Raw genomic sequence first — 26,194 nt, forward strand, 5'->3', positions numbered from 1 at the left:
CATCTACTTGGCGGTGTGTGACGTGGCGTGTCAGAATTTGAATTCAAGATTCGGTGGGGGGAAGTTTCATGGGTTTTAATAAGACACTGAGGGAAGCGATAATAACATGAGATAAACTTACGTGGCAAGGAAGAGGAGGGAGAAAGAGAAGAGGGAGCGAGAGGGAGAGGATGGTTGAAATACAGCATGCTACAGCAGTCATGTCTGTCATTTCCTTCCTGGAGTCAGCGCACGATGTTGCCACCACCTGAGCATGTGAAGGTGAGGCGATGAAGGAGGAATGTAGGGAGAGGAACGAGGAGCAAGCGATGCGGATAGCAGCAGCAGCATTGGGAGTAGAAGCAGGAGGAGGAAGAGGAAGTGAAGGAGGGGGGGGAGATGCGTATCATTACGCTGGGGCCCTGGAGGTCTCTTGTAAGAAAGTTCCTTTGGCCTCCTCCTTCGCTTCCTGCCCTGCTAGTCGGAACGTCTTGGGGACGCTGGGGACGTGAGTAGGAAGGCGGTGAATAGCTTCCTGCATGAGCCGCTCTGTTCCAACAGTCCGGATAAGTCCAACCTGGTGAGCATCTCAACTCCTCCTCTTCCTGCTCCTGCTCCTGCTCCTGCTCCTGCTCCTGCTCCTGCTCCTGCTCCTGCTCCTGCTCCTGCTCCTGGGGCTCTTCTACCCAACATCACTGCCATCTCTTATTCCTCCTCTCCTCACCGTCATCCTTCACTGTCTCCCCCTCATATTGCTGTCATTCTCCACAACTCTCCGCTCTCTCCCCCTCCCCTTCTCGTACATTCGGCCACTCCGTCAGCAGCTGCCATTGAACTTCAGCATCATCGGTTGAATGAAGAGACTGTAGCCTGTAATGCCATCAATCCTCCTCCTCCTCCTCCTCCTCCTCCTCCTCATCATCATCATCATCATCATCATCATCATCATCATGTCGTGTTTCTCCTCTCCATTTTTCCTCCACTCTCCAATTTCGTCTTTCTCCTTCTTGTCCTGCTCCTGCTCCCCCAACGCTCGTTTCATTCTTTACTTGCTCTCGTCGCTTTCCTCTACCCCATCCTCCTCCTCCTCCTCCTCCTCCTCCTCCTCCTCCTTCCTGCTCGCTCGCTCGCTCTGTCGTCTCTTTTCTCGCCTCCATCCTCTCCCCTTCTCTCCTGCTGCTGCTCCTCTTCCCGGCCCTCGCACCTTGGGACAGACGGCTGAGGTACTGCAGTGCGGAAGAACCAGGAGGGCAGGGGGGGCACAGTAGGCAGCTGCACGAGTTTCGCCTCCTGCGACGTTTCACCGGTGGGAGGGGAGGAGGCTGAAGAGAGAGAGAAGGGGATAGGACAAACGATGGTGAAGAGAACGTCGAGCAAACAAGTTTGAGGAGAGAAATGGAGAAGAGGAAGAGGAGAGGAGAAGCAGGAAAGAGGCGGAGGTGAGGGAATGGAGTGGATGGTAAGAAGAGCGGGATGGGAAGAGATAAGAATGGGAAGGAAGGATGAGAAGTAGACCTGTTCAGCAAGAAATTTTGCCCGGATCTCTGCCCATCTGAGTAGCAGAATCAGCGAATGAGCACGAGGAGAAAGACGAGCTCGAGCTGAAGGGATGAGCAGGAGGAAAAGAGCAGGAGGAAATGAGCAGGAAGAAAGGAGCAGGAGAACGAGGAGATGATGGGTACAAGGGTGAGGAGGTGATGTATAAGGAGGAGGAGAGCAGGAGCAGGAGCAGGAGCAGGAGCAGGAGCAGGAGCAGGAGCAGGAGCAGGAGCAGGAGCAGGAGCAGGAGCAGGAGCAGGAGCAGGAGCAGGAGCAAGGAAAGAGCCTTTCCTCTTTCTTCTGGCTTTGATTCGATTCTCAAGGTTGATGATGAACTGCGGGAATTCAATCCCCTTCCTCCTCGCCTTGGACTTTTCTGCGGTGACCATGCTCTTCATCTTGGATGTCTGCAGTCGCTAACGTGAGGAGGAGTGGAACGTGGGAGGGGGAGAGAAGGGAGGACGTGGGATTAGAGGAGGGACGTAGAGAACAATCAGGAGGAGGATGAAGGAGGAAGCTGTGGTAGGGGAAAGATATGGACCGTGCCAAGCATGGGGACGAGAAGGAGATAGAGGTGGAACAGGTGGTGTGTTTCTGCTAACCTTGTAGAGATGTTTGAAGGCTTGTCCTGTCTTGTGAGCAACTTTGATTTTCTTCATGTTTTCCTTATTTCTCTTCGCTGTTTCGCCATGTTTCTTTCTTCTGGTCTTGTTGTCAGCGATGAGGGCGGAAGAGGAGGAGGACGGGAAAAGTGCACACAAACAGGAGAGTTGACTGGTATGAAGAGGAAGGGTGAAGGAGGAGGAAGATCTCTAGAGTCGTTGCTGGGCACCTGTTGAACAGATCGTTCAAGTTGGACTTTATGTCCTTAACAAACGATCGAGCTGAGTTGACAGTCTGCCAAAACCTCCTCATCAGCACCGTCCAAAAAAAAAGTCAACAACTCGTCCGGCTATCACCGAGACTGTAGACGCCAGGCTCTCGAACTTCAGGCTGGTCTCCAGGTGGGCATTTCTCCCCGCCCCCGAATCCTCGCCCTCCTCCTCTCTGTAGAGGCCGCTGACGATCTGAGTGACAGGCATGACATGCAGGGAGCACGATGCTGCTCGCGCACCTGCGAGAAGATAGAGGAAGCGGTTCTACAAATGTCCCTCACATCCTCTATAGATTCCCCCCATCCAGCTCCTTCTTCCTCCCCTGCTCCTGCTCCTGCTCCTGCTCCTGCTCCTGCTCCTGCTCCTGCTCCTGCTCCTGCTCTTGACAACTCCAACGCAGCCAAAGGTTCTGCGGCACCAACCATGAGCAGGGGGCGACAGTCTGGCTTCTTCTCGCTCCAACCTGTCTGGACGACCTTGGAAGTCGTTGCGCGACCACCTGAGACGCCCCTCGACTGCAACCTCGAGTGACTTCGAGCGATCTGGTCCAGCTGGCAGCAGACAGTCAGGTGTCAAACTTGACAGTCAGGTGCTAGCCTTCTTCATGGCGTCTTCCACAGACTGGTCGATCGACTGGCGGGGCAAGGAAGGGTGTCAACCACGAGGAGCTCGAGTCAAAGAGCTCTCCCACAACCTCGTCCTTGTTGGTCTCGATCTCGGTCACGTCGCCTTCCTCCACCGCCCGGAGACAAACGTTGACGGCCTCAATCATCTTGTTCCATCAAATTGTCATCGTCATCGTCATCGTGATAGTCGTTGTCATCATCGTCGTCGTCGTCGTCATCATCATCGTTATGCTCCTCCTCATCCTCCACCACCACCACCACCTCCTCCTCCTCCTCCTCCTCTTCCCAAACGAAAGTTCTGACCTTTCGCAGTAGTCGATGGTTGTGCTCTGCCTCCTTCCTCTTCATCTTCAGTTCCTGCGCATCTCTTTGCGCTCTGCTGCTGGCCGCCTTCGCGTTCTTCTGCTCTTCATCATCTCCATTCCTTGAAGCTGAATCTTTGTCATTGAGGCTGCCCTGCTTCTGATTCATCCCCTCAAAATCCTGCAACGGTCACGACATTCAAGACACGGAGGAGAAAGTCTCTTCACCTCTCCAGCTCTCTCGCACTGGACTTCAGCGTCCACTTTCTCCGGAGGGGCCATACTTGCCATCTTTCCCAGCATCGCTTCGAGTTCAGCACGGTTCTTCTCCTCCTCATCTTTCAGCTTCTGGAATTCTTCCTGCATTCTCCCGAGCTCCTTCGTCACTTTGTTCAACTCCTCTTGGGCCTCGTTCAGCTCGCTTGTCTTGTCCTCCAGTTCCTCTTTTAACGTCTCATTCGCAGTTTGACTCTCTTCTAGCTCTGCGCATTTCTGCCCAACAGTTCAATCAGCACTTTCCGTCCTATCCACCCCCTGACCTGGTCGTACTGGGCCTTATCTATCCCAGACTTCATCGTCGGCACATACTTGGCGAGGGAGCTCAGCCGAGGTTTGTTCATGAAGGAAGGCTTCGAGGACGACCCATCCTCGTCCTTGTTCTTCAGCTTGAGCTCAAGTTCTAGAATCTGATGCTCCAGCGACTCGTTTTCCCCCCTCATCATCTCAACCTGGGACACGAGCTCTTTGTTCTGCATCATCAACCCCGTGGCCGCCTGGAAGAGGCGTCAGTAGCGCAGCAAGCGAAGAGGAGCTCGGCATCAAGGAACGAGTAGAGAGAGGAGAGCGAGGAGAGCGAGGAGAGCTGAAGCAAATGCACACTGTAGCACCTCTTCCAGTAGCCTGACGGCGTTGTTCAGCTCCTGAGAGCCCTTCTCCAGCTCCTCTCCTCTGCTCATGTCCACCGTGCCCTTCATCCCCAGCACCAAGTCCAGCATGGCGGTGCTCCGCTGCAGCACGAGCATTACCGAGCCCTCAAGCGGGACCATGGCGGCGCTGGTCAAGAGTTGACGTCTCGACCGTTGATGGAGGAAACAAAAAACACCTTTACACCTCTGCATCAATTGTTTTTTTCAGTAAGGTCTGTTCAAATTCAAGTGACGCGGCCGGCCCCGGGCCCGGTGCAGGGCCCCTCAATCACCCCAGTCAAGTATTATTGATGTGGAGTAAATCTAACTTCATTCGTCGATATCATTACTGGCAAACATCACTAATTCAGAAACTACATCTAGCAATCCACAAGCATGTAAGTTTGAAACTGCTCTTTCGATATTGCATATCGCAGCGAACTCATGCTCCGATGTCTTCTTTTGTGCTTGACACAGAGAGTCGTGCTCACTCAGAATCCTTCGGATGATTTTACATCGGGTGTTGCCGTCAAGGGTTCTGAACGTTTCACAAACTGTCTGAATGAACAGCTCGGAGTCTGCCTTGGTATGCTTCTTTGGGGGACATGGATCAACATGCTCATCCTGTTGTATACACAACACAGAGGTTCAGAACGAGGCTAAGTAGAAGTTAGGAGATAACTTGAGAGCAAGAGAACAAAGGTAGACTACGTTTACTTAAGGTAAACTGCACACACGCACTGCGCACGGTAGTGCATGCGCGTCAAAGGGAGGCCCTATTTAGATGTCAGGGCGGATACTAAGTACCCGTACGAGTATCCGAGACGTCCGGATCCTCACGGATACAACATCGCTCCCATCTGCGCTTGACAACATAGTTCCATCTTGTCCTTCGCTGTCACATGAGGATCGACGACGAGGATCAATTGTCTGAATCAGAAGAGTCCGACGGCGGAAGCGCGGAGGTGGGGAGAGCTTGAAAGTCCTGACGGGCTTCGAATTGACGAATCAATTCACGCAATCCTGTCTTGCGTTGCAGAAGATGCGCAGGCAACCAAGTGCTTTCGCTAGCTTGATTGTAACCAGTCCATTTGACGAGATATTGAGTGCCACGGCCACGACGACGTTTGCTGAGAATGCTCTCGATTTCATATTCGAGGCCGTCGCGAGTGACGAGCGGGTCAGGCGGTAGGTCTGGCGACATGTAAGCAGGATCTCTGTCGACGTGAGGTCGAAGCCACTTGATGTTGATCACGGTGTTCCTGATGGAAGCAAAGCGCGATGAGACTTCGAGACGCACAGTGTTGTCCGAGACAAACTCCAGGATGCGAAAAGGGCCGACGAAGCGAGGGTTGAGCTTGGCAGAAGCGTCGGGAAGGTTGAGGTTGGCAGTGGAGAGCCAGACCATGTCACCAACTTGGTAACTGCAGGGTCGACGAGCAAGAGCTAGGCGATCCTCGGTGGCACGAGCAGCTTGTTCCAGGGCGTCACGAGCGGCTTGAGCGCTGACTTCAGAGGCTTCGATGATGGAATCTAACGTTTCCTCCTGATGATCAGCGGCAGCTGGAAGAGTGAGCTGAGTGCGGATCTGCTTGCCAAACATCACTTCGAAGGGGCTGAGTCCAGTAGGACGTCGCACGGCGGCGTTAAGATGGGTCTCCAGGATGGGAAGATACTTGTCCCAGTCGGCACGAGGGTACTGATTGCAGTAGATGCGAAGAGCTTCGAGCACAACTGAGTTCATACGCTCGGGTCGGCCGTTGCTTTGAGGCATGAAGGGCGACGAATGCTTGACGTGAACGTTGAGCATCTTGAAAAGCGCATTCCAGAACTTGGAGGTAAAGATGGCAGCGTTGTCGCTGATGAGAACCTTGGGAAGGCCTTGCGAACGAAACACTGTCTCGATGAACTTCTGAGCGGCTTGCTCAGAGGTAATGGTTTTACGACAAGGTGTCAGGTACACCCGTCCTGTGAACTCATCAATGAAGAGTAAAATAGAATCATTCTTATCTGAGGTCCGAGGTAGGCCAGTGAGGAGGTCGAGAGACACGACTTCGAATCGGTTGGCCGGCACTGCGTGGGAGTGCGGGTTGCCCATCTGCGTTTGGCGATAGGACTTGCCTTGAAGACAGTGAGTACACGAGAGGATGTACAGCTCGGTGTCCTTGCGGAGTTGAGGCCCGTAGACGGTCGCGGCGAGTTGTAAGTAGGTCCGCGAGAATCCAAGGTGAGACTGCAGATCGTGAGCACGTTGCAAGACTTCGCGCCGAAGAGCTTGAGGAATGCAGAGGCGCACGCGACGTAACGAATCTGTGTAGAAGAGTAGGCCGTCGTCGAGATGATACCGGGAAACAACTGTCTTGGATTGCAGACGTCGAATGATGTCCTGACTGAACGAGCAGGCAGGGTAAGCGGCTCGAATAGCTTCGGTAAGCGGTTCGAGGGTGCTCACGGTGAACGCAAGCAAGTATCCGTCTTCAGGACGGATGAGCTGCTCATGATGCGGAGCATCAGTGGAAAGGGCAGGGAGAGGAACTTCGTCCTGGCGGCTGAGAGCATCAGGCACGATGTTTTCGGAGCCTTTCACATAGCGAAACTCGGTGATAGCAAACTCGCTGAGGGTCTGGAGCCAGCGGATGAGACGACTGCTGAGCTCTTTCTGAGTTTGGAAGTAGGTCAAAGCCTGATGATCAGTAAAGACTTTGAACGCGATGCCAAGAAGATAAAAGCGAAAAAACAAGAGAGTATCCTTGATTGCAAGAAGTTCGCGCTCAGTGGCATGATGGCGCTGTTCGGTTGACGTAAGCTTGCGACTGTAGAAACCGACTACGCGAGCGGATCCTTGAGCGGGCTGTTGTAAAAGAACACCTCCGATACCGACATTGGATGCGTCGCAATGTACTTCCGTGGGCAGAGTTGGATCAAAGTGATGAAGAATCGGCTGGGAGGTCAAGGCGGCTTTGAGAGAATCAAAGGCCTGTTGACACTCAACGGTCCAAGCAAAAGCGACGCCTTTACGAAGGAGATCAGTGAGCGGGGCAGCAATCATCGAAAAGTTTCGGATAAATTTGCGATAATATGACGCCAGTCCGAGGAACATTTTGACATGCTTGGCTGTAGTAGGCGTCGGCCAAGCGGAAATAGCAGCGGTCTTGGCGGTCTGCGTGGTCACACCTTCAGCAGACACATGATGACCGAGGAAATCGACACTGGTGCGAAAGAATTGAGCCTTAGATTTCTTGAGAAAAAGTTGATTTTGACGACAACGGTCCAAGACGGCTCGAACATGATCAGCATGTTCTTCCCATGTCGAATAGGTGCCGATCACGATGTCATCGATGTATGCGAATGCAGCCGGAAGATCATGAAGGACTTGTTGAATAAATTCTTGAAAGATGCTGGTGGCTGTAACAAAGCCGAATGGCAGGCGCTTGTATTGAAAGCGACCTATGGGGGTGACGAACGCAACGTACTTGCGGTCGGAAGCGCGCACTAGCAGTTGCCAGAAGCTTTTGATACAATCCAAGGTAGTGACGCAGAGCTGCGTGTTAGGACGTCTAGCAGCCTGACCTTGGCGAACGATGTCCGCGAGACGTTCGAGCATCTCGTCGACCGTGGGAGTAGAGACTTTCGGTTGATTCAAGACGACCTGGTTCAAGCGGCGCAGATCACAGCAAAAGCGATAACTCTTGGGATCAAGTGGGGAGCGAGGGTCGTTTGGGCGTCGAGAGAAGAGTACGGGAAAGCCAAACTCACTGGATGACGGCTCAATGATGTCATGCTCAAGCATATATTCGATGGTGGCTTTCAATTCGCCTTCCAGGTGAAGCGGCACGCGATATGGGCGGCTGTTAATAGGCAATGTCCCGGGCTTGAGATGAATCTCGGCTTCGAACGAGCGATTAAGCTTGAGGTTGGTCGGAAGGTCGTCGACCAAGATGTCTGCATATTCAGTGCAGAGGTCGGCAGCTAGGCGAGCTGGGGTACCCGTGAGGGGGTCGGTAGTGGATGCTGAGGACGAGTCCGGAGCGATAGCCATACATTGCACAAGGAACCACTCGTCCTCCGGATGGGCAGCGCGAAGGGCATGCGCATCCGTCAGCGAGAGTGTTGTGACGGCCAGCACAGAGTTGTCGTAAGGAATCTGGTGCAGACTTGGCAGACAGACGGGCTTGGCTGATGACTTGCTGTCCACGTAGACTTCGCGTGTCTTGGGATGATAGACAGCGTTGTGAGCGTGTATCCACTGGAGGGAGAAGATCAGTGGCTGGGAACAATTCGGTAAGATATGAAACGTATCTGTAAAAGAAAGACGTCCAATGCGATAGGTCAGCGAGATGGCGCCGAGAGTTTCCACGCGCCGATTGTCGGCGACTTGAACCACAAATCGATGTTCGCGAGAAATGCGAGTGTCAGCGATTTTCAGCTGGCGAAGAAGTTGCTGGGAGACGATGTTGAGTGTAGCACCATGGTCCAGCAGAGCAACGGTTTCTGTTGCAGACGCATTCGAGGATGAACCGAAACAAACAGGTAAGCGAATGAGTTCGGGTAAGATGAGCTCGAGAGTAGCCGAATTGCAACTCTGACTCGGGGCCAAGCAGGGGCAGAGGTTGATCTGACCCGTGGAAGAAGACGTGAGGGTGGTACACGTCGCAGGAGGCAGCACAAAAGAGCTTGGCAAAGACGTACGGGTGCTGGAACCTGGTAAGGGAGGGGCATTAAGCGAATTGCCGGCAGGAAGGTCTGTGGACCCCCTCTTTCCTGCCGTCACTCGTTTCCCGAGGATCGGGCCGAGATGGTTTGGAGGGCAGCCAACAGCTGAGTGTGGCGCTCCTCTTCACGAGAATACCTGTCTTGAGTAGCTTTCCAAGCTGGACAGTCGGGCTTGACATGTCCTTTCTCCTGGCAGTAGTAGCAGCGAACTTCGCGTGGTTTCTTAGAACCGCGTGCAGAATTACCTTTCCCTTGGGCAGAACCAGCGCCTTTTCCGCGAAGTTAACCAGACGAAGAGGAGGAGGCTTGAGCAGCAGCAGCAGAAGCAGAAGGTGTCGACATCGAGCGATTGGACGGCTCAAGTAACTTCTGTGTGTAGGCGACAAGTTGAGACGGTGCCGCTATGTTTTGAAAACATAGCGGCACCTATTCCGTAGTGGTCGCGATAAATGGCGAACCAGGTATGCAGCGAGCCACGCGTCTGAGCGTGAGAGAACCCATTGATGAAGAGACGTAAGGTCGTGTCATTGACGTAAAGAACTGCTGGGCTGACTTGCTTCTCAAGTGTCTTGAGCAAGGTCGTAGCACGCGCCAAATAAGCCCAAGCATTCTCCGCAGAGGACTGCTTCAGCGGGCGCCATGCAGTTGCGGAGCTGATTGCCAAACTCGGTCCAGGAAAGACGATGGATGTCCATCTGCGAGGGATAGATACAATCGAGCATCACCATTACCTCTTCCGTAATCAACGGGCATATGGATTGCACCCATTTGGCTTCGGGGATCTCTTGCGAGGCCAGAGCTCGTGAACACTGCCGAAGAAAGTCATCGATCGAACGTGTATCGGTCATACCCTTGTAGGTGGGGATGCGGCTCCCGTTAAATTTGGGCGCCACGGTGGGAGTAGGCAGAACTTGGAAAGTGTCCGTCGAAGGCGCGGATGGCGGAGTGAGCTGAGCTGGCACGATGCTGTCCGATGGGACCTTCAGGGGGACGGAATTCATAGATGGAGCTGGCATCGGCGTGAGGACAGCATCCGACAGGGGCGCCTGGCCGGTCAGCATGGAGAGCTGAGGCGCCAGCACGGCAAGACGTGGGTCATTGTCGGCTAAGATGGCACAAATGTGGCCGAGCAGTTGGAGGCATTTGTCTGTTTTAGCATCCAACGCTGCGAGGTGATCAGAAGAAAAATTTTCTGACCTGGGCAGACATGCAGGATTTGCAGAAGAGGCTGCTCGTGGTTGAGCTGTCTCGACTGATCTTGGAACATTTGGTTGGGAAGCGTCCTCCCCGATTCGGGCCCGTTGCTCCACGCCTGCTGGCATGATGCTTTGCATGTCTCCGCTCATAATAAGTTGTGTCGGGATAATCTCGGCGTCCGTTCCATGAGCACTAAGAATTTCCGTTTCCCGAGCAGGGGAGATCGATTCTTGAATCTCCATTCCCTCTTGTTCGCTACCAGAGTCTTCTTCTTGAATGAATCTTAACTCTGATTGTCTGCTTCTTGACGATGGGCTTCTCCCTGAAGCAGCTTGCTTTCTGTATCCTGTTCCTCTACCGTACTTCGATGGCATGAATGAACCAACTTCGCTTCCAGAATGTTGTATACACAACACAGAGGTTCAGAACGAGGCTAAGTAGAAGTTAGGAGATAACTTGAGAGCAAGAGAACAAAGGTAGACTACGTTTACTTAAGGTAAACTGCACACTCGCACTGCGCACGGTAGTGCATGCGCGTCAAAGGGAGGCCCTATTTAGATGTCAGGGCGGATACTAAGTACCCGTACGAGTATCCGAGACGTCCGGATCCTCACGGATACAACAAGATGAACGGTTCGTTAAACAAGTCGAGAACGGTGGAACTCCAATGAATGAACTAGACCACCTGCACCTTGAACTTTCTCGCATCAAGCGCCCATTTGTACAGCAAGCTGCACAAGCCAAGGCCTTGAAAATTGCAGATGAAATAAGGCCAGTGGAAGGGTGTTCTACACGTCTAGTTCCTCTTCAGCCGCACAAGAAGAAAAGCCGTCAGATGACAAATGTTCCTTTCTAAAACGAAACTGCTCCAGAAACTCTGCGTCCGTGAAATGTTCTGCAGATTTGAAACTCCCTCGTGAATAAGACCTCATGTACGGTAGAGAAATCCAAATGAGGTGACGATGAAGTAATGCACACAAAGCATTTAACCTGCAGACAATCAACTTGGAAACAAACGATCCAAATCGAGAGCGGTGGAACCAATCAACATGCACACAAAGGATGTTGAGGAGCCATTTCACACGTCGTTTCGCAATGTATTGCTCCATATGAGATAGGTGTGTGCGCCTGATGGATAGCATGTAACTCCTTGTACCATTTACTACACCCCTTACCAAAAAATGAATTTAGGGGAGCTCCGAGAGCTCCGAGGGGATCTGGTACCAACAAACGAGGGATCTGGTACCAAAAAATGAATTTAGGGGAGCTCCGAGAGCTCCGAGGGGATCTGGTACCAACAAACGAGGGATCTGGTACCAAAAAATGAATTTAGGGGAGCTCCGAGGGGATCTGGAGATTAGAGGCTAAACCATACACCACCACCCACACCACCACGGAACCCTACCCCATCACACTCCACACAGTGACCTCTCACTCCAAGAGATTTAGCAATTCCTCATACAAGCTTCTTCCAGCCGTAGTAGAATCAAGAACAGGGGGTTAACCAACAATATTTGGCGCTGGGATAGGATGTAGATGAGATACGACTGCTCAGTGTAGTACTACAAGACCAGTGGGTCAAGAAGCTTCCAAGGGGGTAAGGGAGTACAGTGGGAGGGGGATGGGGTAGAGAGAGTGAAATGGGGGGGTGGAAGGAGGGAAGGGTTGTCACTTTGAGTAAAGGAGAAGGTTGTACGGGTGTCAACATGCACCATGCGAGAGCGACCAATGCTGTCACCCCTGCCAACGTTTGGACAGGAACAATGCTGAGATTGTACGTGCTCTGTATGCTGCTAGGGGGTTGGATGTGCCCGCAGGCCTGGGGAGCAACCACTGTGAGCTGTGGAAGCTGCACGTTTCATGTCTCGGATGAGGGATTATTGACGAGGGAGGGGAGCTGTGTGGGTGACTGTGGAACTGATAAGTGGGGTATAAAAGAATTGTCTTTGGATTTTCTGGGCATTCGGAACATTCAGAACGGGACTTTCGATGGGCTCTCGAGCTTGGGAGAGCTAAGTCTTATGTCCAACAACCTGGAGAGTCTTCCGACTGGTTTGTTCGATCCGCTGACAAGTCTGGTACGATTGCACATAAGTTACAACAAGCTTTCAAGTCTTCCGCAAGGGATCTTTCAGAACCTCGCCAACTTGTGGGAACTTCACTTGTACCACAATCAAATCGCAAGTCTTTCCGCGGGAATCTTCGACAGTCTTGCGGGCATGTGCTGCCTGTACCTTGATGACAATCAGCTCTCCAGCCTTCCCGATGGCATCTTTGACAATCTTACAAGCTTATGGTTTCTACATCTTTACAACAACAACCTGCAGACTCTCCCTGAAGGAATCTTCGACGGGCTCTCGAGCTTACAGCAGCTGTACCTTGACCACAACAAGATTTCCTGCATTTCTTCCAAGGCTTTCACTGGTATGTCTTCGCTTTCCACTTTAGACCTGACAGACAACAATCTACCGTGCTATCATTCGTCCTGGCCAGATTTCTCTCTATGGGATGCGAACCTTGAACCATGCTTAAACGAAACTCGCTGCCACAACATGTCTCCAGCATTACAATGGACCCCAAGTACAACACCAACAGGACTTGCTCCACCAATTTGGACTGTTCATCCGGACTACCTGAGCTGCCGAATACAGCATGAGTGGCAAGAAGTTGTAGATAGTGAGCTCGCGATGAACCACACCATAAAGACTGGCGGACTCGGGAAATGGATGGTGGAAGACAAGTTCGAGGTGTGGGTGTGCACCCATCGAGACAAGTGTGCAAGGCCAAGGAATGCTTTCTGTTATGTCTTTGACGAGCAGGAGGAGTTGTTTATACCATGGTAATATGCCTTGCTTCGTTGTTTTTCCAGTCTGATGCATTTCTGCAGGGGGCTAGAGGATGAGCTCATGCTAAGCAGAGTGGACGAATGAAAGCGGTCACGTGAGCTTTTCACCATCCCTGGAGGTTTGTTTGGTTTCACTGAGAGAGCCTGACTCATAAAGTTAAGTTGAAAATCAGTACGTACTGCCCGACGGTCGCAACAAGGACCCGCGGGCCGGCAAACGGGAGGCTTGAGTCCCGCCGGGGCCCGGGGCCTGCAGTGCGGCACTCCGGGGCCGCCCGGCCCGGCAGGGTGTACGGTCGGCGCCCGCCGCCGCCGCGGGCCGGCCGCCGGGCCTGATCACAGAACTTCGGAAGTTACTGAGGGCCCACAGGCGGGACTGGGACGTGAACCACTGTTCGTGCAGTCGCTATGGCAGGTGTGGAGAGCTGAGCTGCGCTATAGGTAGAGAAGCTGAGGAGGAGAAAGAGCTGAGGAGGAGGAGTATGAGGGATCATCGAGGTCCTCAAGGTAGATGAGATAGACGTCAAGGTGCAGGAGGTAGAGGCCGCAGGAGAGAGTGGAGAGAAAGTGGAGCTTCAGCGAAGGTCAGATCTATAGGGGACAGCTTATCGTACGGGGTTGGAATGTCTGTCGAATTCAAGACTATCTTGAAGCCGAAGTTCTGCTACATGCGAGTTCAACTGAGCATTGCGAATGTTCCATCGACATTTCTTGATCTTCGAATGTACAAGAGCGTAGTTATCTCTTCCATCCACGACATGTACGGCGATGTTGGGCTGCCAGGAACGATCGACGTGATTGAGATGATGGAAGACAAATCCGCGATCATCCGCGCTCCATTCGAGTGGGTGCTCCTTCTCCCATCAACTTATCCTCCGCCTTTATCTCCTCCTCACCTCGACCACTAGAACCTTCTCCTCCTCCTCTTCCTCCTCCCCTTCTACCACATCTACCTCCTCCACTCCTCTTCACCAGTCTTCCTTTCGTTTGTCTTGCTCTGCACCTGCACCTGCACCTGCACCTGCACCCGTGTTTCCCTCACCAGTACAGCAGGAAAGCGACAGAGCTCAGAAACGCTCTGTCCTTCAAGTCAAAGTTTGACGGCAACGAGTGCGTTCTGCGAGTGCTCAAGGTACATCGGAAGAGCTGAGAAGTCTTCCTCGCTCTGATCCCATGACAGGTCGCTGGTACTCTGATCTCGGTGCAGAACACTGGGACTTTCCAGCATCAGTCGCTACCAGAACCGTGTGCATGATGGTTGTGCTAAGGAGGAGGAGGAAGGGGAAGGGTGGGGAGTTGGAGAGTGGAGATGCTCTCTCAGGGAGGAACGTGCTGTTCTGATTGTGAGGAATGTTTTGCTGAGGATTCTTTCCGCGCAAGTTAGGTGCTTGATGATTATGTTCAGAACTTTTACCAGGCACTATCACGTGAAACCCTCCATCTACAAGTATCGCTACGGATGCGCATCAAAGGGAGTTTGCTAGTTAGATGCAAACATACACATAGGTCAAAGAGATTTTCTTTCCTTGGCTCTTTCCCCCCCTCCTCGTCCCCGTCCTTTCTCCCCGCTAAAAGCTTCAGTCCTTCCTGCTCGATCGCTTCTTTGGCTGTAGGGATAGTCAGCCAATACTCCTCGGATATCATGACTAAAACGGCGGCGGCGGAGCAGGAGCAGGAGCAGGAGGCAGGAAGGAGGAGAAAGGAGGAAGAGAGGAGGCAGGATGGTAGAGCAGGGGTACCTTGCTTGATGCAGCAGCTCCTGGAGTGCTGATCTCCTCGATCTCTGCGCAGGAATGAGTTTAGCTGATTCGATTTTGTCGTGGCTAATTCTTTTACCTTCATCCTCAGCATCTTCGGCCTTGTCTACATCGCCAACATCAGGATCCTCCCTTCCCAGCTCCCTCCCCAGTTCCTTCCCAGCTCCCTCCCCAGTTCCTTCCCAGCTCCCTTCCCAGTTCCTTCCCAGCTCCCTCCCCAGCTCTCACCTTCAGTCGTCTCCTTGTCATCAGGGGTCGGCTCGTCGGTCTTCTTGCTATCGCTGGGCTCTGCCTTCTGCTCTCGAGGGTTATGAAGGCTCGACTCCTCCTCCTCTCGACTCACCTTCTTGGCTGCCCCCTGCCTGCTCTTGGGGGCAGACTGAGCTGGGGAGATGCAGATGTAGACGAGGAGGATCATGAGCAGGGCGCAGACTCCTGCTCGCTACCGTCAGACTCGAGACGTAAATCGGAGGGGAGGTGTAGGACCGAAGACGCCGATGACGACGACGGGCTTCTCCTTGTAGAGCTCGCCGATCTGAGTCGAGGCAGTGAGGCGGTGACAGGAGTAGCGGAAGGGAAGGAAGAGGAAGAGAAGAGAGAAGTGAGAGAAAGTAGGAGAAGGGAGGAAAAGGGAGGAGAGAGTGGGAAATAAAGGAGGATGAGAAAATAAAGGAGGATGAGGGAAGGAGGGAGGCGAGGAGGAGGAAGGACTAGCGATCAGGTAAATATCGAAACATCGTTGCTCACTTGGATCTGCATATCCGCCAGTGCCTTGGAGAGATTCTGAACCATGCCCGGAGCATTCTTCGCTATTTTAGCTGCCTCCTCCTGCACCCTCATCAACATTCGTGATGGTACAACAAGCAAACAATGAGAGGAGGAGGAACAGGAAGAACAGGAGGAACGGGGGAGGAGGAGGAGGAGAAGCAGCAGCAACAGTAGCAGAGGAGCAGCAGCAGCAGCAACAGCAGCAACATCAAGGGCACCTTGTTGCGGACTTTCCAGGTCTTCTCCGCATACGAGGTAGCCACCGCCTCGGAGTTGGTGATGAGGAGGTTGTCAAAGACGATGCCGCCTGGCGCCACGTCACGATCGCCATCGGGGAGGAGGAGGAGGAGGAGAACAAGTCTGACCAGCGTTGGTCAGGAGCTCGATGCCGATGGCGTCCATGGGATGGACGTTGTGAGGGTGGAGGTCTTCGAACCAATCCTTGTTGGGGATCTGCCAAGCAACGTGAGATGCGACTGTCAAGAATGGGGGGCTGAGACTTGACGCTCAGGTCGAGTCCACTAGGGCAGGGAGGGAGGAGGGAGGAAGAGCGATGTATGGACAAGAGGAGGCACAAGGTTGAAGAGGATCAAGTGAGGGGGGGAGAACACGGTTGAGCAGACAGGTAGGGAGGGGAAGGAGGGGACGAGGGACGAGGGGAGGGACAAGAGGAGCGAGAGAGAGAGGGAGCGAGAAGATGGAAGCAAGTAGGCGGGACGTAGACCTTGCGAGGAGCCCATGGGCCCTTGTAGTCGGGGTTGTCGATCTTGGGGGGGTACCATTTGCCCTTGTAGGCCGGGTTGCGGATGGTCGGGCGCTTCCACTCTCCGCATCCTACCTTGCACTGTGGGAGGTGGTGAGATCAGAGCGGATGAGTTTGGGGGAGGGGGAGTGAGGAGGAGGAGGAGGAGGAGGAGGAGAAGGAGTACGTGGTATTGGTGGTGGTGAGAAGGAGGAGGAAGAGATGAGCTTTATGAGAGGAGGGGGACAGAAAGAGAAGAAAAGTGAAAAGAGGAGAGGAGGAGAGTAAAGATTTTGAGAGGACGTAGGAGCAGGAGTCCGGGTCGAAAGACAGAACATGTACAGAAGGAAGGAAGAAACCTTAGGGTTGTCAACGATTGGGGCTTCCCAGTCTCCATCCTCCTCGTCATCCCAGTCATCAGGCTTCTTGGCTGAGCAGGTGCAGGAGATCAGAAAGAGACAGAGAGCAAGGCAGGAGCAATCTCGGTACCATCGGGATCAGGAACACGCAGAGGCTCGTCGTCGTTCCACCCACTCGGCTTCTTGGCGTTAGCGTCCTCGATGTACTCAGGGAGAGTCTCATCCCAGTCTGTCCCGACGCTCGTCAGCATCTGCCCAGCTATGGCAGCGGCCCCACTCACCAGCGGGCTTGCTGGCCTTGGGATCATCCATCTTGGGTTCATCGACCCAATCCGAAGGCTTGACGTCATCAGGGTCGTCGATCTCCTTGGGAGGGTTCACAGGAGGGTCCATGTCCTGCCCGCAGCCGTCAACACGAAGGGGCAACAAGAGGATCGTAGAGTAGCAGCACCTTGAGCAGGCTGCCCTTCATCTTGCTCTGCATGTCCACAAGGATCTCGAACGAGTTGTCAGGGCGGATGATAAGCGTGTACAAGTGAGTCATCCTGCACAACACGTGAACACAGGGGACATGCGCGCTTCCTGGACTCCCACTTGTCGGCTGCACTGCTTGCTGGCGTCCCCTTGGCATGCTGCAGGCCAGTCCATGTCAGCATCCTCCTCTCCTCCACTACAGACTCCACCTTCTCCTCCCATTGCTTCGTCACGGGGTTCTGGTGCTGAAGGATGAAGTGAACCTTGTCGGTGCTCCCGCAACGATCCGGCCCGAACATGATGGTGTATCGGAGGTTGTTATCAAACTCCTGCAGCTTCTTGGCCGCGTCCTTCTGCAACAACTTGATGTACGCGCCGTCGCACGCCAACCCGTTCATGGCCTTGACCTGATCACGGGGAGTGTTGACAACCTCTCTCGACCTCATCCTCCTCCTCCTACCTCATACTGCACGACAAACGTCGAGTCCTTCACTTCGATCGGCTTCTCAAAGGCCGAGGAGAGCGCATGTTTCTGCCCCGCGCTTCCCATCCTCAGCCCATAATCCTCCGTCACCTCGGAGTAGTTCTTGACCCACTCCCACTCCCCGGTGTACTCGCCTGCGGCACAACATGCGTCATCCTATCGCAAGGTGGTACGCACACTACTTACTCGAGGTTGTGTTGACCCACTTGGACTGCCATCCCTCGCTGAAGGGTTCGAAGAAGTAGTACTGGGGAGAATGCGGGTCAACAGTCGACACGGCCTGAACTTGACTCGTGCGTACCTGGCCGTCAGGGAGCACGGATGCCGCTTTCTGCAGCTGCTCCGATGACTCCACAGCCAAGGCAGACAACAGGAGAAGGATACACGCTGCAATTACTTTCGCCTTCGCATCATGATCAGTGAATCATACTAACCATCACAGCAGTTGTCACCATCCTCAGCAAAATCGGCCAGCCAGGAAGGAAGGAGGTGCAAAACTGGATCAAGAGCCTATGGCAGCATAGAGTGAGAGGAAATGAGGTCAAATGAAGCTTTTCAGTTGATCCCATGGCAGCTGAGACCTTAAACTACGTAACATACTTGCACATGCACAGGAATTCCTATCTTTTCATCGTGGTACATACTTTCGAACACTCAAGAGCTCCTTACACTGATGTGCAGATGAAATCATGCATCGTACAAGTCTCTGCGGGCAACGAACAACAGTGGTTGCACAGTAATCTCCATGCTCGCTTCGCTTGTCATCGACAGTCTGCTAATTCCAATGAGCACTCTCTGTGAGCGCTCGTTTCTCGAACTCCTTCTGCAGCTGCCCCTGCCCCTGCCTGTGCCCATTCCCATACCCTCCTACTCATGTTCATGCTCCTCCTACTGCATCTCCTCCTCCTCCTCCTCCTCCTCCTCCTCCTCCTCCTCCTCCGCTCTGCTCTTGCCCATGCCCCTTGTCCGTGTCCTTGATCTTCTTCTGTTCCTGGTATGCTGCTCCTGCTCCTCTCCTCCTTCTCCGCTTCCCCTTCACTCCCTCCTTCGGACATAGTCTCCCGTCAAGATAGACCCACCCCCATGCTTCCAACCGACCCCTCCCTAAAACAATTTCTTCGTTAAGTAATTGTTTTTACTGTGATTGCCTACTTAACTAATAAATAATTAAAGACATCAAATAAAGTGTTTGAAAATTAAAGGTAAAATTCTCTGCCCTTCGAGTTCGGTTTACCTACCCTACCCCAACATTCTACTCTTTCGACGAGCCCATCACCCTACCGTCTAGAATCCACAAGGCGACATGATGAAAGGGGGGGTATTGAACAGACAGTTACAGTCATAAGGACCTCTTGCATGATTGGTCCTAGGAACTTGATAGACTCTATGTAGGATGACGTAGTATGATGTAACGGAGATCGAAGTTCTCGAAGTGGGACAGGAAATCAGAGGTGTGCTAAATCTGAGACAATGTTCTAGATTTAGCTGACCAGTAGTATTTTTAGTCTCAGGCCGTCGGACTCCGGGCCGCCCGGCGCCGAGGCATACCGAACGGCCGGGCGCCGGTGGAACTTCCCGTGGGTTGAAAGGGGATGAGGGTGAAAATAGAGAATGAGGGAGATGAGTTTCTGTTTTGTCCCGGAGTTGGGCTGGGAGTGGGGAGAGGGCATAGCTGGACGAGGACGAGGACGAGGACGAGGACGAGGACGAGGACGAGGACGAGGACGAGCAACAGCAACAGCAACAGCAACAGCAACAGCAAGAGGATAAGTTTGGATAAGGGAAAGGAAGATAATGAGAGAGATAGGTGATTGCCAAGGCAGACGTAGTGCTTGTAAGACAGGATGTGGCCAATCTTCAACAGAAGAGATACAAGCCGGGGGTCAAAGTTGGTATGAGGGGGGTCAGTACATAGCCGAAAGTATGAGAGGATGGCAGATGCAAAAGATACTGAGATGAATTAAATGAGAACAATACTAGAATGCATGGATTCCGCTCGGTTCGATTGATTTGAAGATAGCTTGGGCTACATCAGAATTGGACTCACAGATTCTTTCTCGTTTGCTGTCTTGCTGATGTTTTGACATGGCAAGATTTTTACCCAGTTGTCCATTGTTAACCACTTGTACACAGGCGGGCACAACTTGCACCCGTCTGAGATGATGTCGGTGGATCGAAACTTCCTGAGTAAAGGTTGGCCCAAGAGGGGAGAGCAATGGCTGACAGATGTTCAGAGATCGCTGGTGAAGTCTTCGACAAGGATTCAAGATACATGCATGCACCTGGTTGTGCCTTCCTTATCTGTTGAGACGCCCCAGTGACCAATGAATAGATTGCAAGCGAGTACGAAGGCTTGATGGACCTCGACGGTGGGCAAAGCGGATGGGTGAAGATGGGAAAGCGAAGGGAGAGGGGGGGCTGACTGTGCGAGGAAGACGAATATGCCTGCGGCGGTTTCAAGCGGAAGGAATGCTCAAACATCTCTGATCCAGGTGACCTGCTTCCCGCCTTCTTCATCTACTCCCTCCCTTCTTCTCCTCTCGTCGCTCGCAACTTTCTTGCTGAGTCGACTTTGTTCAGGCGTTCGCGGTTGCCACCGGTCTGGTTCACTTAGCGGAACCTATGGAAGGAGAAACTATGTCCTCCAGCCCTGCCCGTGCTGTGAGCACATCCATGAAGAAGAAACAGGACGCGAAGTTCGCTCAAACTGTCAAGGACCTTACTTCACAGCATCTCCTCTTAGCTTCCTTCCGCCCCCCAAAGCCAGTCATCCCCGCTGAACGCGTGACTTCCGCCCCCTCAACCTGCGCCTGCTCACTTTTACGAAAGACGACCAAGGAGAGCGAAGGAGGAACGAGCCAGCAGCTTGTGGAAATTCTCTCACGGAAGTCGGTGAGGGTGCCGGTGAAGCGTCGGCTTGGAGCTTATTTCTGCTGTCAGGCCCGTGAGATGGAAGCTTTCCAAGCGGTGCACGCAGCCAACATGGCAGAGAACAAATTGAGAGAAGCCCTGCAACCAAAGTGAGTGGAGGACGAATAGAGGAAGAAGCCGGGGGGTTTGGGGGGAAGGCAAACAAAGGACGAGGGGGGGTTAGGGTTGGAGGAGGAAGAGGCATGGAGGAGGAGGAACCCTCTGAAGCAGCGGCAGGTCGGATGCGGAGGGGATGAAAATACTCGGGTGGTACCACAGAAGCAATGAAGCAGGGAGGGAAACAAAACGAATACGAAGGAAGCTATGCGAGCACGGGCGGGTCCGATCGAGATGCAAGGGATGCGGGGGCAGCAGCATATGCGAGCACGTGCTGGTGCGATCGGGATGCAAGGGATGCGGGGGCAGCAGCATATGCGAGCACGGGCGGGTCCGATCGAGATGCAAGGAGTGCGGGGGCGGGAGCATATGCGAGCACGGGCGGCGGCGATCGGTATGCAAGGAGTGCGGGGGCGGGAGCATATGCGAGCACGGGCGGGTCCGATCGGGATGCAAGGGATGCGGGGGCGGCAGCATATTCGAGCACGGGCGGCGGCGATCGAGATGCAAGGGATGCGGGGGCAGCAGCATATGCGAGCACGGGCGGGAGCGATCGGTCTGCAAGGAGTGCGGGGGCGGCAGCATATTCGAGCACGGGCGGGAGCGATCGAGATGCAAGGGCTGCGGGGGCAGCAGCATATGCGAGCACGGGCGGGAGCGATCGAGATGCAAGGGATGCGGGGGAGGGAGCAGCAGGTAAAAGCTGGGGGAGAGCTGATCAGTGTTGTTACTCGCTTCTGACGTGTCATCATTCCGATGATTTCATGTCAGTGAGAGGACTGGCAGGCGGCATTGAGATGCAGGGGTTTGACGTAAAAACACTTGACGGATCACATGGATCATTTATCAGAGCCCAAACTTGCCCGGCCCCGGGCAAACTGAGAGGATGTAACTTCTCTATTACGACTGTTCGCTGCAATACTACCGATCAGATGGTGACCAGAGGAAGTTTTTCTCTATTTAATGAATACTCTTATCCCAGAAGTCAATCACCTACCTGCTCTTTACTACGCAACAGCATACACATGATCAGTCACTCCGTGATCCATCGAATGTTAATAGAGCAATCCGACGAGTCCGACGGAAAAGAAACTGACTCGACACTGAGCTGAAGTCAGAGTAGAGGCCCGGAGCACCCTGGGAAATCCGGGCCCGCCCGTCGATAGACGAGGAAAGGGTCGGAACGGTGGCAAGAAGGACAGCAGATGCCGGGACAAGGAACGGCACCGCACGGTATCCGGGAGGAAGGTTGAGTCCGGTCCAGTCACTGTCTCCGGCCCGGACCTCATCCCCGCAATGATCCCCCATCAAGCGCCGGGTCAAAGTTATCCAACGGGCCGAGCGCAATGGTTGGGGGGAGGTGAGGCCGGAGGGACAAGTGAGGAGGAAGAGGAGGAGGAGGAGAAGGAGGAGCAGGTTGCTGAGAGGAAAGTAGGACATGATTGGGCGAACAGGTAAAGAGATGGGAGACGGATATGGCAAAGGAGATGGCGGGGACCTGAGGAGTTTCGCTTCAAGGTTGTGAGGAGAGGGTTATGAGAGCCGAGCAAAAGAAGAGATGAGGGAGAGAGAGAGATAGGGTGTGATGTGGAATAGATCCGAAAGGGAAAGGATGGAGGGAATGATGTGGGATTCAGAAAGACCGGGAAAGGGCAGGTGAGGTGGAATTTCAAACGGGAATAGAAGATCGGGGAGGAGAGATAAGATCGTGTTTGTTCATGGCAATGACATGAAACCTTAGGAATGTTGGGGATCTTGTTTTCATGGGCAAAGCCCGACAATGATCGGGAATGAAATGGGCCCAAAATCGCGCTTGATCTGATTTTGGAATTGTTGTTTGAATACCCGGCGATTCCATCATCTATCCATACGGCACGTGGGATGGGGATGAGACAAGAAATGATCGTCGCTGTCATGTTGCTGGGTTGGAGTATACGATCAAGTGTTGCACAGATAACGGATGCAACAAGATCTCTGAGCAGCGGAAGCGGACTGCAGTATGCCACTGCTGGTATCCTGTCCCAATTCACCATTACTGCTTTCGAAGAGAGCGGTTTGCGCAGAACATCCGGTGGAGATGAGTTTTTGGTGCAGCTGGACGGGTCTCAGTCGTTGCGAGGATCGATCATTGACAACCTGGACGGTAGCTATCAGGCAACGTACACGGCGACGATCAGTGGGGCGTACGAGATATCCGTGTTGCTGTTGAGGGAGGGGGGCCTTTCTGCTGAGTACTTTGAGAACGTGTGGTTCTTTTACACTCCCGTCCAAGTCGCGATAGACCCTCAGATCAATCACAACTGGGGCACGGGTCTAATCACCGCAAACGCAGCAGATTACGTCAGCGTACGATGGCAAGGGAAGGTCAAACCTTACTTCACGGAAACTTACACGTTTTACTTGACAAGCGACGATGGGGCTAAGTTATGGGTTGAGGGCGTGCCTCTGATCGATCGCTGGGACAGCTATTGCAATGAAACCTCAGCAACCATTGCGTTGCGATCCAATGTATATTCTGATATCAAGGTAGAGTACAAGGAAATTACTGGAACGGCCCTCATCTTTCTCTTCTGGGAATCTCCTTCGAGGCCAAAAGAAATCATTCCTTCATCACAATTCTTCTATGAAACACACACTGCAAAGAGCCCCTTCGGCCTTGAAATCGCTCCCACGGTGGCCAACGGGTCGACCAGTCAGGCCGTTGGGTCAGGCTTGTCAGTCGCTACTGCAGGCATTGCGGCAACTTGTACGGTGCAAGTCAATGACATGTATAGCAATGAGAGAGGTGTGGGAGGGGACAAGCTATCGTTGAGGTTGTATGCTCCATATACCCGTCAAAGTGAGTCTTGTCGCATCGGATGCAGCAATCAGTCGAGGTCTGTTCAAGGAATCGTGATTGACAACACGGACAGCACTTACGGGATGGAGTATGCGAGTTATGTTTCAGGATACAGCACCTTATTCATTTCTTTGCTCACTAGGGGAGGCGTCATGGCTACATATTATGACACTGCTGACTTCGGGTTGCCCCGTGCTGCCCGGGCGGCTTCCACTGGAACTACAACATTGTCCATGATTGGCTGGAACTCTGCTAGTTTGACCGCAGGACTGCCTGGCACATCCATCTACGCTGCAGACGGCTACTCCGTGCGCTGGGTGGGGCTGGTTGGGGCGAGTCAGGACGGGGAGTACACCTTCCAAGTCTCGCGCACGTGCTCGCTGACGTCGGACAGGGTTCGGCTGTGGATTGACAACTCAGTTGTGATCGATCAATGGACTTCGTTGAGCCAGGGGACTTCGGGCTCCTCCTGCAACCCGACGGGAACTCTCGCGATGAACGCTTTCTCGTATTACGACATCTGGATGGACTACAAGGTGGTCGGGCCCGTTAACCTCGCCCACCTCGTCCAGCTCAGCTGGAAGTCAGGGACAGGGATCATGCAGGTCCTGCCCTCTACCATGCTGTATGAGGGGTATCCCATCCATGCCAGCCCCTTCTCTGTCTTCATCTACCCGTCTGTCACATGTGCCACCAAGTCCATCGCGACACCGAACCAAGTTTCACCCGGACACAGTCTAGAGCTGGCCACAGCCGGAGTGCAGGCGGAGTTCTCAATCACGGCCAAGGACCTCTATGGCAACCTCAAGGGGCAGGGGGGGGACACTTTCCTCGTCAGGTTCACGGGGGTGGACTCTGCCAGTGGAGTCGTGGACGATCGACAGGATGGGACTTACCGAGTGTTATACACTCTGACTCAGAGTGGAACATACAGCTGTGCTGTTGTGTTCGGAGCCTTCGGTATCTCTGCAAGTCCTTTCAGGATCACCACCCAGCCAGCCCGTAGGAACCTGGCAACGAGTGTGGCGTCAGGTTTCTCGCTGTCTATTGCAACGGCTGGAAGGGAAGGGGTGGTGACTATCACAGTCAGAGACAGCTTCTACAATTGGCAACCTGACCCTTCTGTCTCTCAAGCCAACGTCAAGGTAGACTTGGTCGACGTGCTGAGCGGCTACAGACCTTCAGTCTATGTTCCTCCCCGACAGCCCGGCGATCTCCCGGCCTTCACTGACACGACCTCGTACATCGGAGACTTCACGCTAGCAGGCAAACAAGTGTCGACACCTACGAATCTTGACAACCCGAGACTGTTGGTGCGGTACATAGCCACGAAAACAGGCAACTATTCCATGTCTGTGGCTGGATCAGGGAGTGTATATGACGGGCCAGTCATGGGCAGTCCTTTCAGCCTCTCGCTCATTCCCAACCTTTGCTGCGCCTCAACCTCAACAGCTAGCGGTACCAGCCTCTCCATCGCTACTGCAGGTAGCGCGGCGACCTTCACGATATTTCCAAAGGACGAGTATGAGAACGTGAGGTTGTATCCGGCAAACCTGGATACCTTCGATGTGCGAGTGAGGCAATATGATGATCGCTCCCTGTGCCTTCTACAAGGTGGACAATCTTGCGAGAGTTGGTTTGAAAGTCCAAACTTCATCACCATCGGAGGGCCTGACAAGGTCAGTTTTGAATATCCTCCTGTCTTGCAGCTTTGACTGACTTGTGTCCTCGTGAAAACAGCACGCGGATGTCTTAAGGAGAGCGGATGGAATGCATGAAGTAACTTTCACAGCAACGAGGCAGGGGATCAATCATATCTGGGCAACGCTTGCTACTCAGGTGAGATATAAGAAAAGTTTGACTCGGACCTTGACGTTGTGTCGTTGGTCACAGGGTGGAATCAAGCTCGATTACTACAACGTCTCCGTAAACCTGCTGAATACGAGCAATTTCTCAGCTGTCGATTTCTCTCTCAACCAATCTACCTTCACTTTGCGCTGGTCAGGCCTGGTACGACCGAGCTTGACGGGTCTCTACACCTTCGTGCTTGGAGAGTCTTCATACGTGGAGTCAGAGAAGATTCGGATGTGGGTTGACAACTCTCTTATCATCGACCAGTGGACCTCGAGTTCTCCCACAATGACCAATGTGTCTGGTTTCGCCGACACGACATACGTCGGCACCTTCTTCATGCAGATGGGCAGATATTACGATATCTTTGCAGTCTACAGACAGACAGAAGTCTCTCCAGCTGTGAACAGAATCAAGCTTGGATGGAAATCACCGAGATCATCGAATGCAACAACAATCTCTTCGTCCTACCTCTACCTCTCTTCGCATGTTCGTGGAAGTCCTTTCGCTGTAAACATTTGGTCAGCCTCTATATCTGCAGGCACTTCCAGGGTCTTTCAGCCAGGCTTGTCGCTAGCTACGGCAGGACGGAATGGGAACTTCATCATTCAGACAAGGGACGCCTTTGACAACCTCCGACACGACTCTCTCTCCCTCGTCAAGGGGACCGTGCTTGATTTCTCGGTCATCGCCAATGCTTCTCTTCCCAGGGACAACTCAGTAGAATTTCGGGTGCAAGACAGCAACCTTGACGGAGGGCTGGTCCTGCAGTCCATGAACGTGTCGTACCTCTCAGACGGCGTCTATCAGGCTACGTACGCCATGAACACGCAAGGAAGGTACAACATTCGTGGAAGGTTGCTCAAGAGCGGAGGAGTCTTTGGGAACTACTTTGAGAACGCTGACTTCTCC

At 53.3% G+C, this 26,194-nt stretch overlaps 7 protein-coding genes across 7 annotated transcripts in view; 5 read left to right on the forward strand and 2 right to left on the reverse strand.

The window, feature by feature from the left end:
- The window catches only part of GUITHDRAFT_116541 (hypothetical protein), a gene marked incomplete at both ends in the record, with an annotated part of 1,609 nt that extends 1,530 nt beyond the window's left edge, over positions 1-79 (forward strand). The window contains one exon of the mRNA XM_005824194.1: positions 35-79. Within this exon, the coding sequence (XP_005824251.1) occupies positions 35-79 (45 nt within the window). The remainder of the gene's footprint in view (positions 1-34) is intronic.
- Positions 80-3,157: 3,078 nt separating this feature from the next.
- On the reverse strand, positions 3,158-4,367 carry GUITHDRAFT_116542 (hypothetical protein; the record flags this gene model as incomplete). Its single annotated transcript, XM_005824195.1, has 4 exons — positions 3,158-3,502; positions 3,550-3,813; positions 3,861-4,094; positions 4,209-4,367. 4 exons carry the CDS (start codon positions 4,365-4,367, stop codon positions 3,158-3,160), a joined length of 1,002 nt encoding a protein of 333 aa, XP_005824252.1.
- A 9,022-nt stretch (positions 4,368-13,389) lies between these two features.
- On the forward strand, positions 13,390-14,236 carry GUITHDRAFT_145110 (hypothetical protein; the record flags this gene model as incomplete). The annotated part of the gene is made up of 5 exons (XM_005824196.1): positions 13,390-13,396; positions 13,423-13,488; positions 13,516-13,825; positions 14,035-14,113; positions 14,162-14,236. The coding sequence occupies 5 exons, from the start codon at positions 13,390-13,392 to the stop codon at positions 14,234-14,236; spliced, it is 537 nt and encodes a 178-aa protein (XP_005824253.1).
- A 142-nt stretch (positions 14,237-14,378) lies between these two features.
- Positions 14,379-18,077, reverse strand: GUITHDRAFT_165512 (hypothetical protein). Its single transcript, XM_005824197.1, has 20 exons — positions 18,018-18,077; positions 17,867-17,968; positions 17,752-17,812; positions 17,542-17,699; positions 17,291-17,488; positions 17,202-17,239; positions 17,059-17,152; positions 16,889-17,003; positions 16,738-16,836; positions 16,608-16,678; positions 16,231-16,350; positions 15,872-15,959; positions 15,725-15,813; positions 15,486-15,566; positions 15,225-15,273; positions 15,082-15,173; positions 14,967-15,033; positions 14,818-14,844; positions 14,721-14,764; positions 14,379-14,588 (listed from the first exon to the last, which is right to left on the reverse strand). Exons 1-20 carry the CDS (start codon positions 18,018-18,020, stop codon positions 14,559-14,561), a joined length of 1,626 nt encoding a protein of 541 aa, XP_005824254.1. The 5' UTR covers positions 18,021-18,077; the 3' UTR covers positions 14,379-14,558.
- Positions 18,078-19,727: 1,650 nt separating this feature from the next.
- Positions 19,728-20,589, forward strand: GUITHDRAFT_116547 (hypothetical protein; the record flags this gene model as incomplete). The annotated part of the gene is made up of 6 exons (XM_005824198.1): positions 19,728-19,850; positions 19,898-19,951; positions 20,001-20,057; positions 20,146-20,349; positions 20,395-20,457; positions 20,506-20,589. The coding sequence occupies 6 exons, from the start codon at positions 19,728-19,730 to the stop codon at positions 20,587-20,589; spliced, it is 585 nt and encodes a 194-aa protein (XP_005824255.1).
- Positions 20,590-20,800: 211 nt separating this feature from the next.
- Positions 20,801-21,277, forward strand: GUITHDRAFT_60439 (hypothetical protein; the record flags this gene model as incomplete). Its single annotated transcript, XM_005824199.1, has 1 exon — positions 20,801-21,277. A coding segment is annotated over one exon (477 nt), but the record flags the coding sequence as incomplete, so codon positions are not given.
- A 1,229-nt stretch (positions 21,278-22,506) lies between these two features.
- Positions 22,507-24,441, forward strand: GUITHDRAFT_78254 (hypothetical protein; the record flags this gene model as incomplete). Its single annotated transcript, XM_005824200.1, has 2 exons — positions 22,507-22,841; positions 24,168-24,441. Coding segments are annotated over 2 exons (609 nt in total), but the record flags the coding sequence as incomplete, so codon positions are not given.
- Positions 24,442-26,194: the final 1,753 nt, after the last annotated feature.

Source organism: Guillardia theta (assembly GCF_000315625.1).
Source record: "Guillardia theta CCMP2712 unplaced genomic scaffold GUITHscaffold_97, whole genome shotgun sequence".
Taxonomy (NCBI): domain Eukaryota; class Cryptophyceae; order Pyrenomonadales; family Geminigeraceae; genus Guillardia; species Guillardia theta.

What these genes read in the sequence shown, in the direction of transcription:
- GUITHDRAFT_165512 (XM_005824197.1), bottom strand. An exon ending in GTGGGTCAACACAACCTCGA is followed by an intron (nt 17,700 to 17,751) that starts GTAAGTAGTGTG and finishes GTTGTGCCGCAG; the next exon opens with GCGAGTACACCGGGGAGTGG. An exon ending in GCGTGTTCCTGATCCCGATG is followed by an intron (nt 16,679 to 16,737) that starts GTACCGAGATTG and finishes GCACCTGCTCAG; the next exon opens with CCAAGAAGCCTGATGACTGG.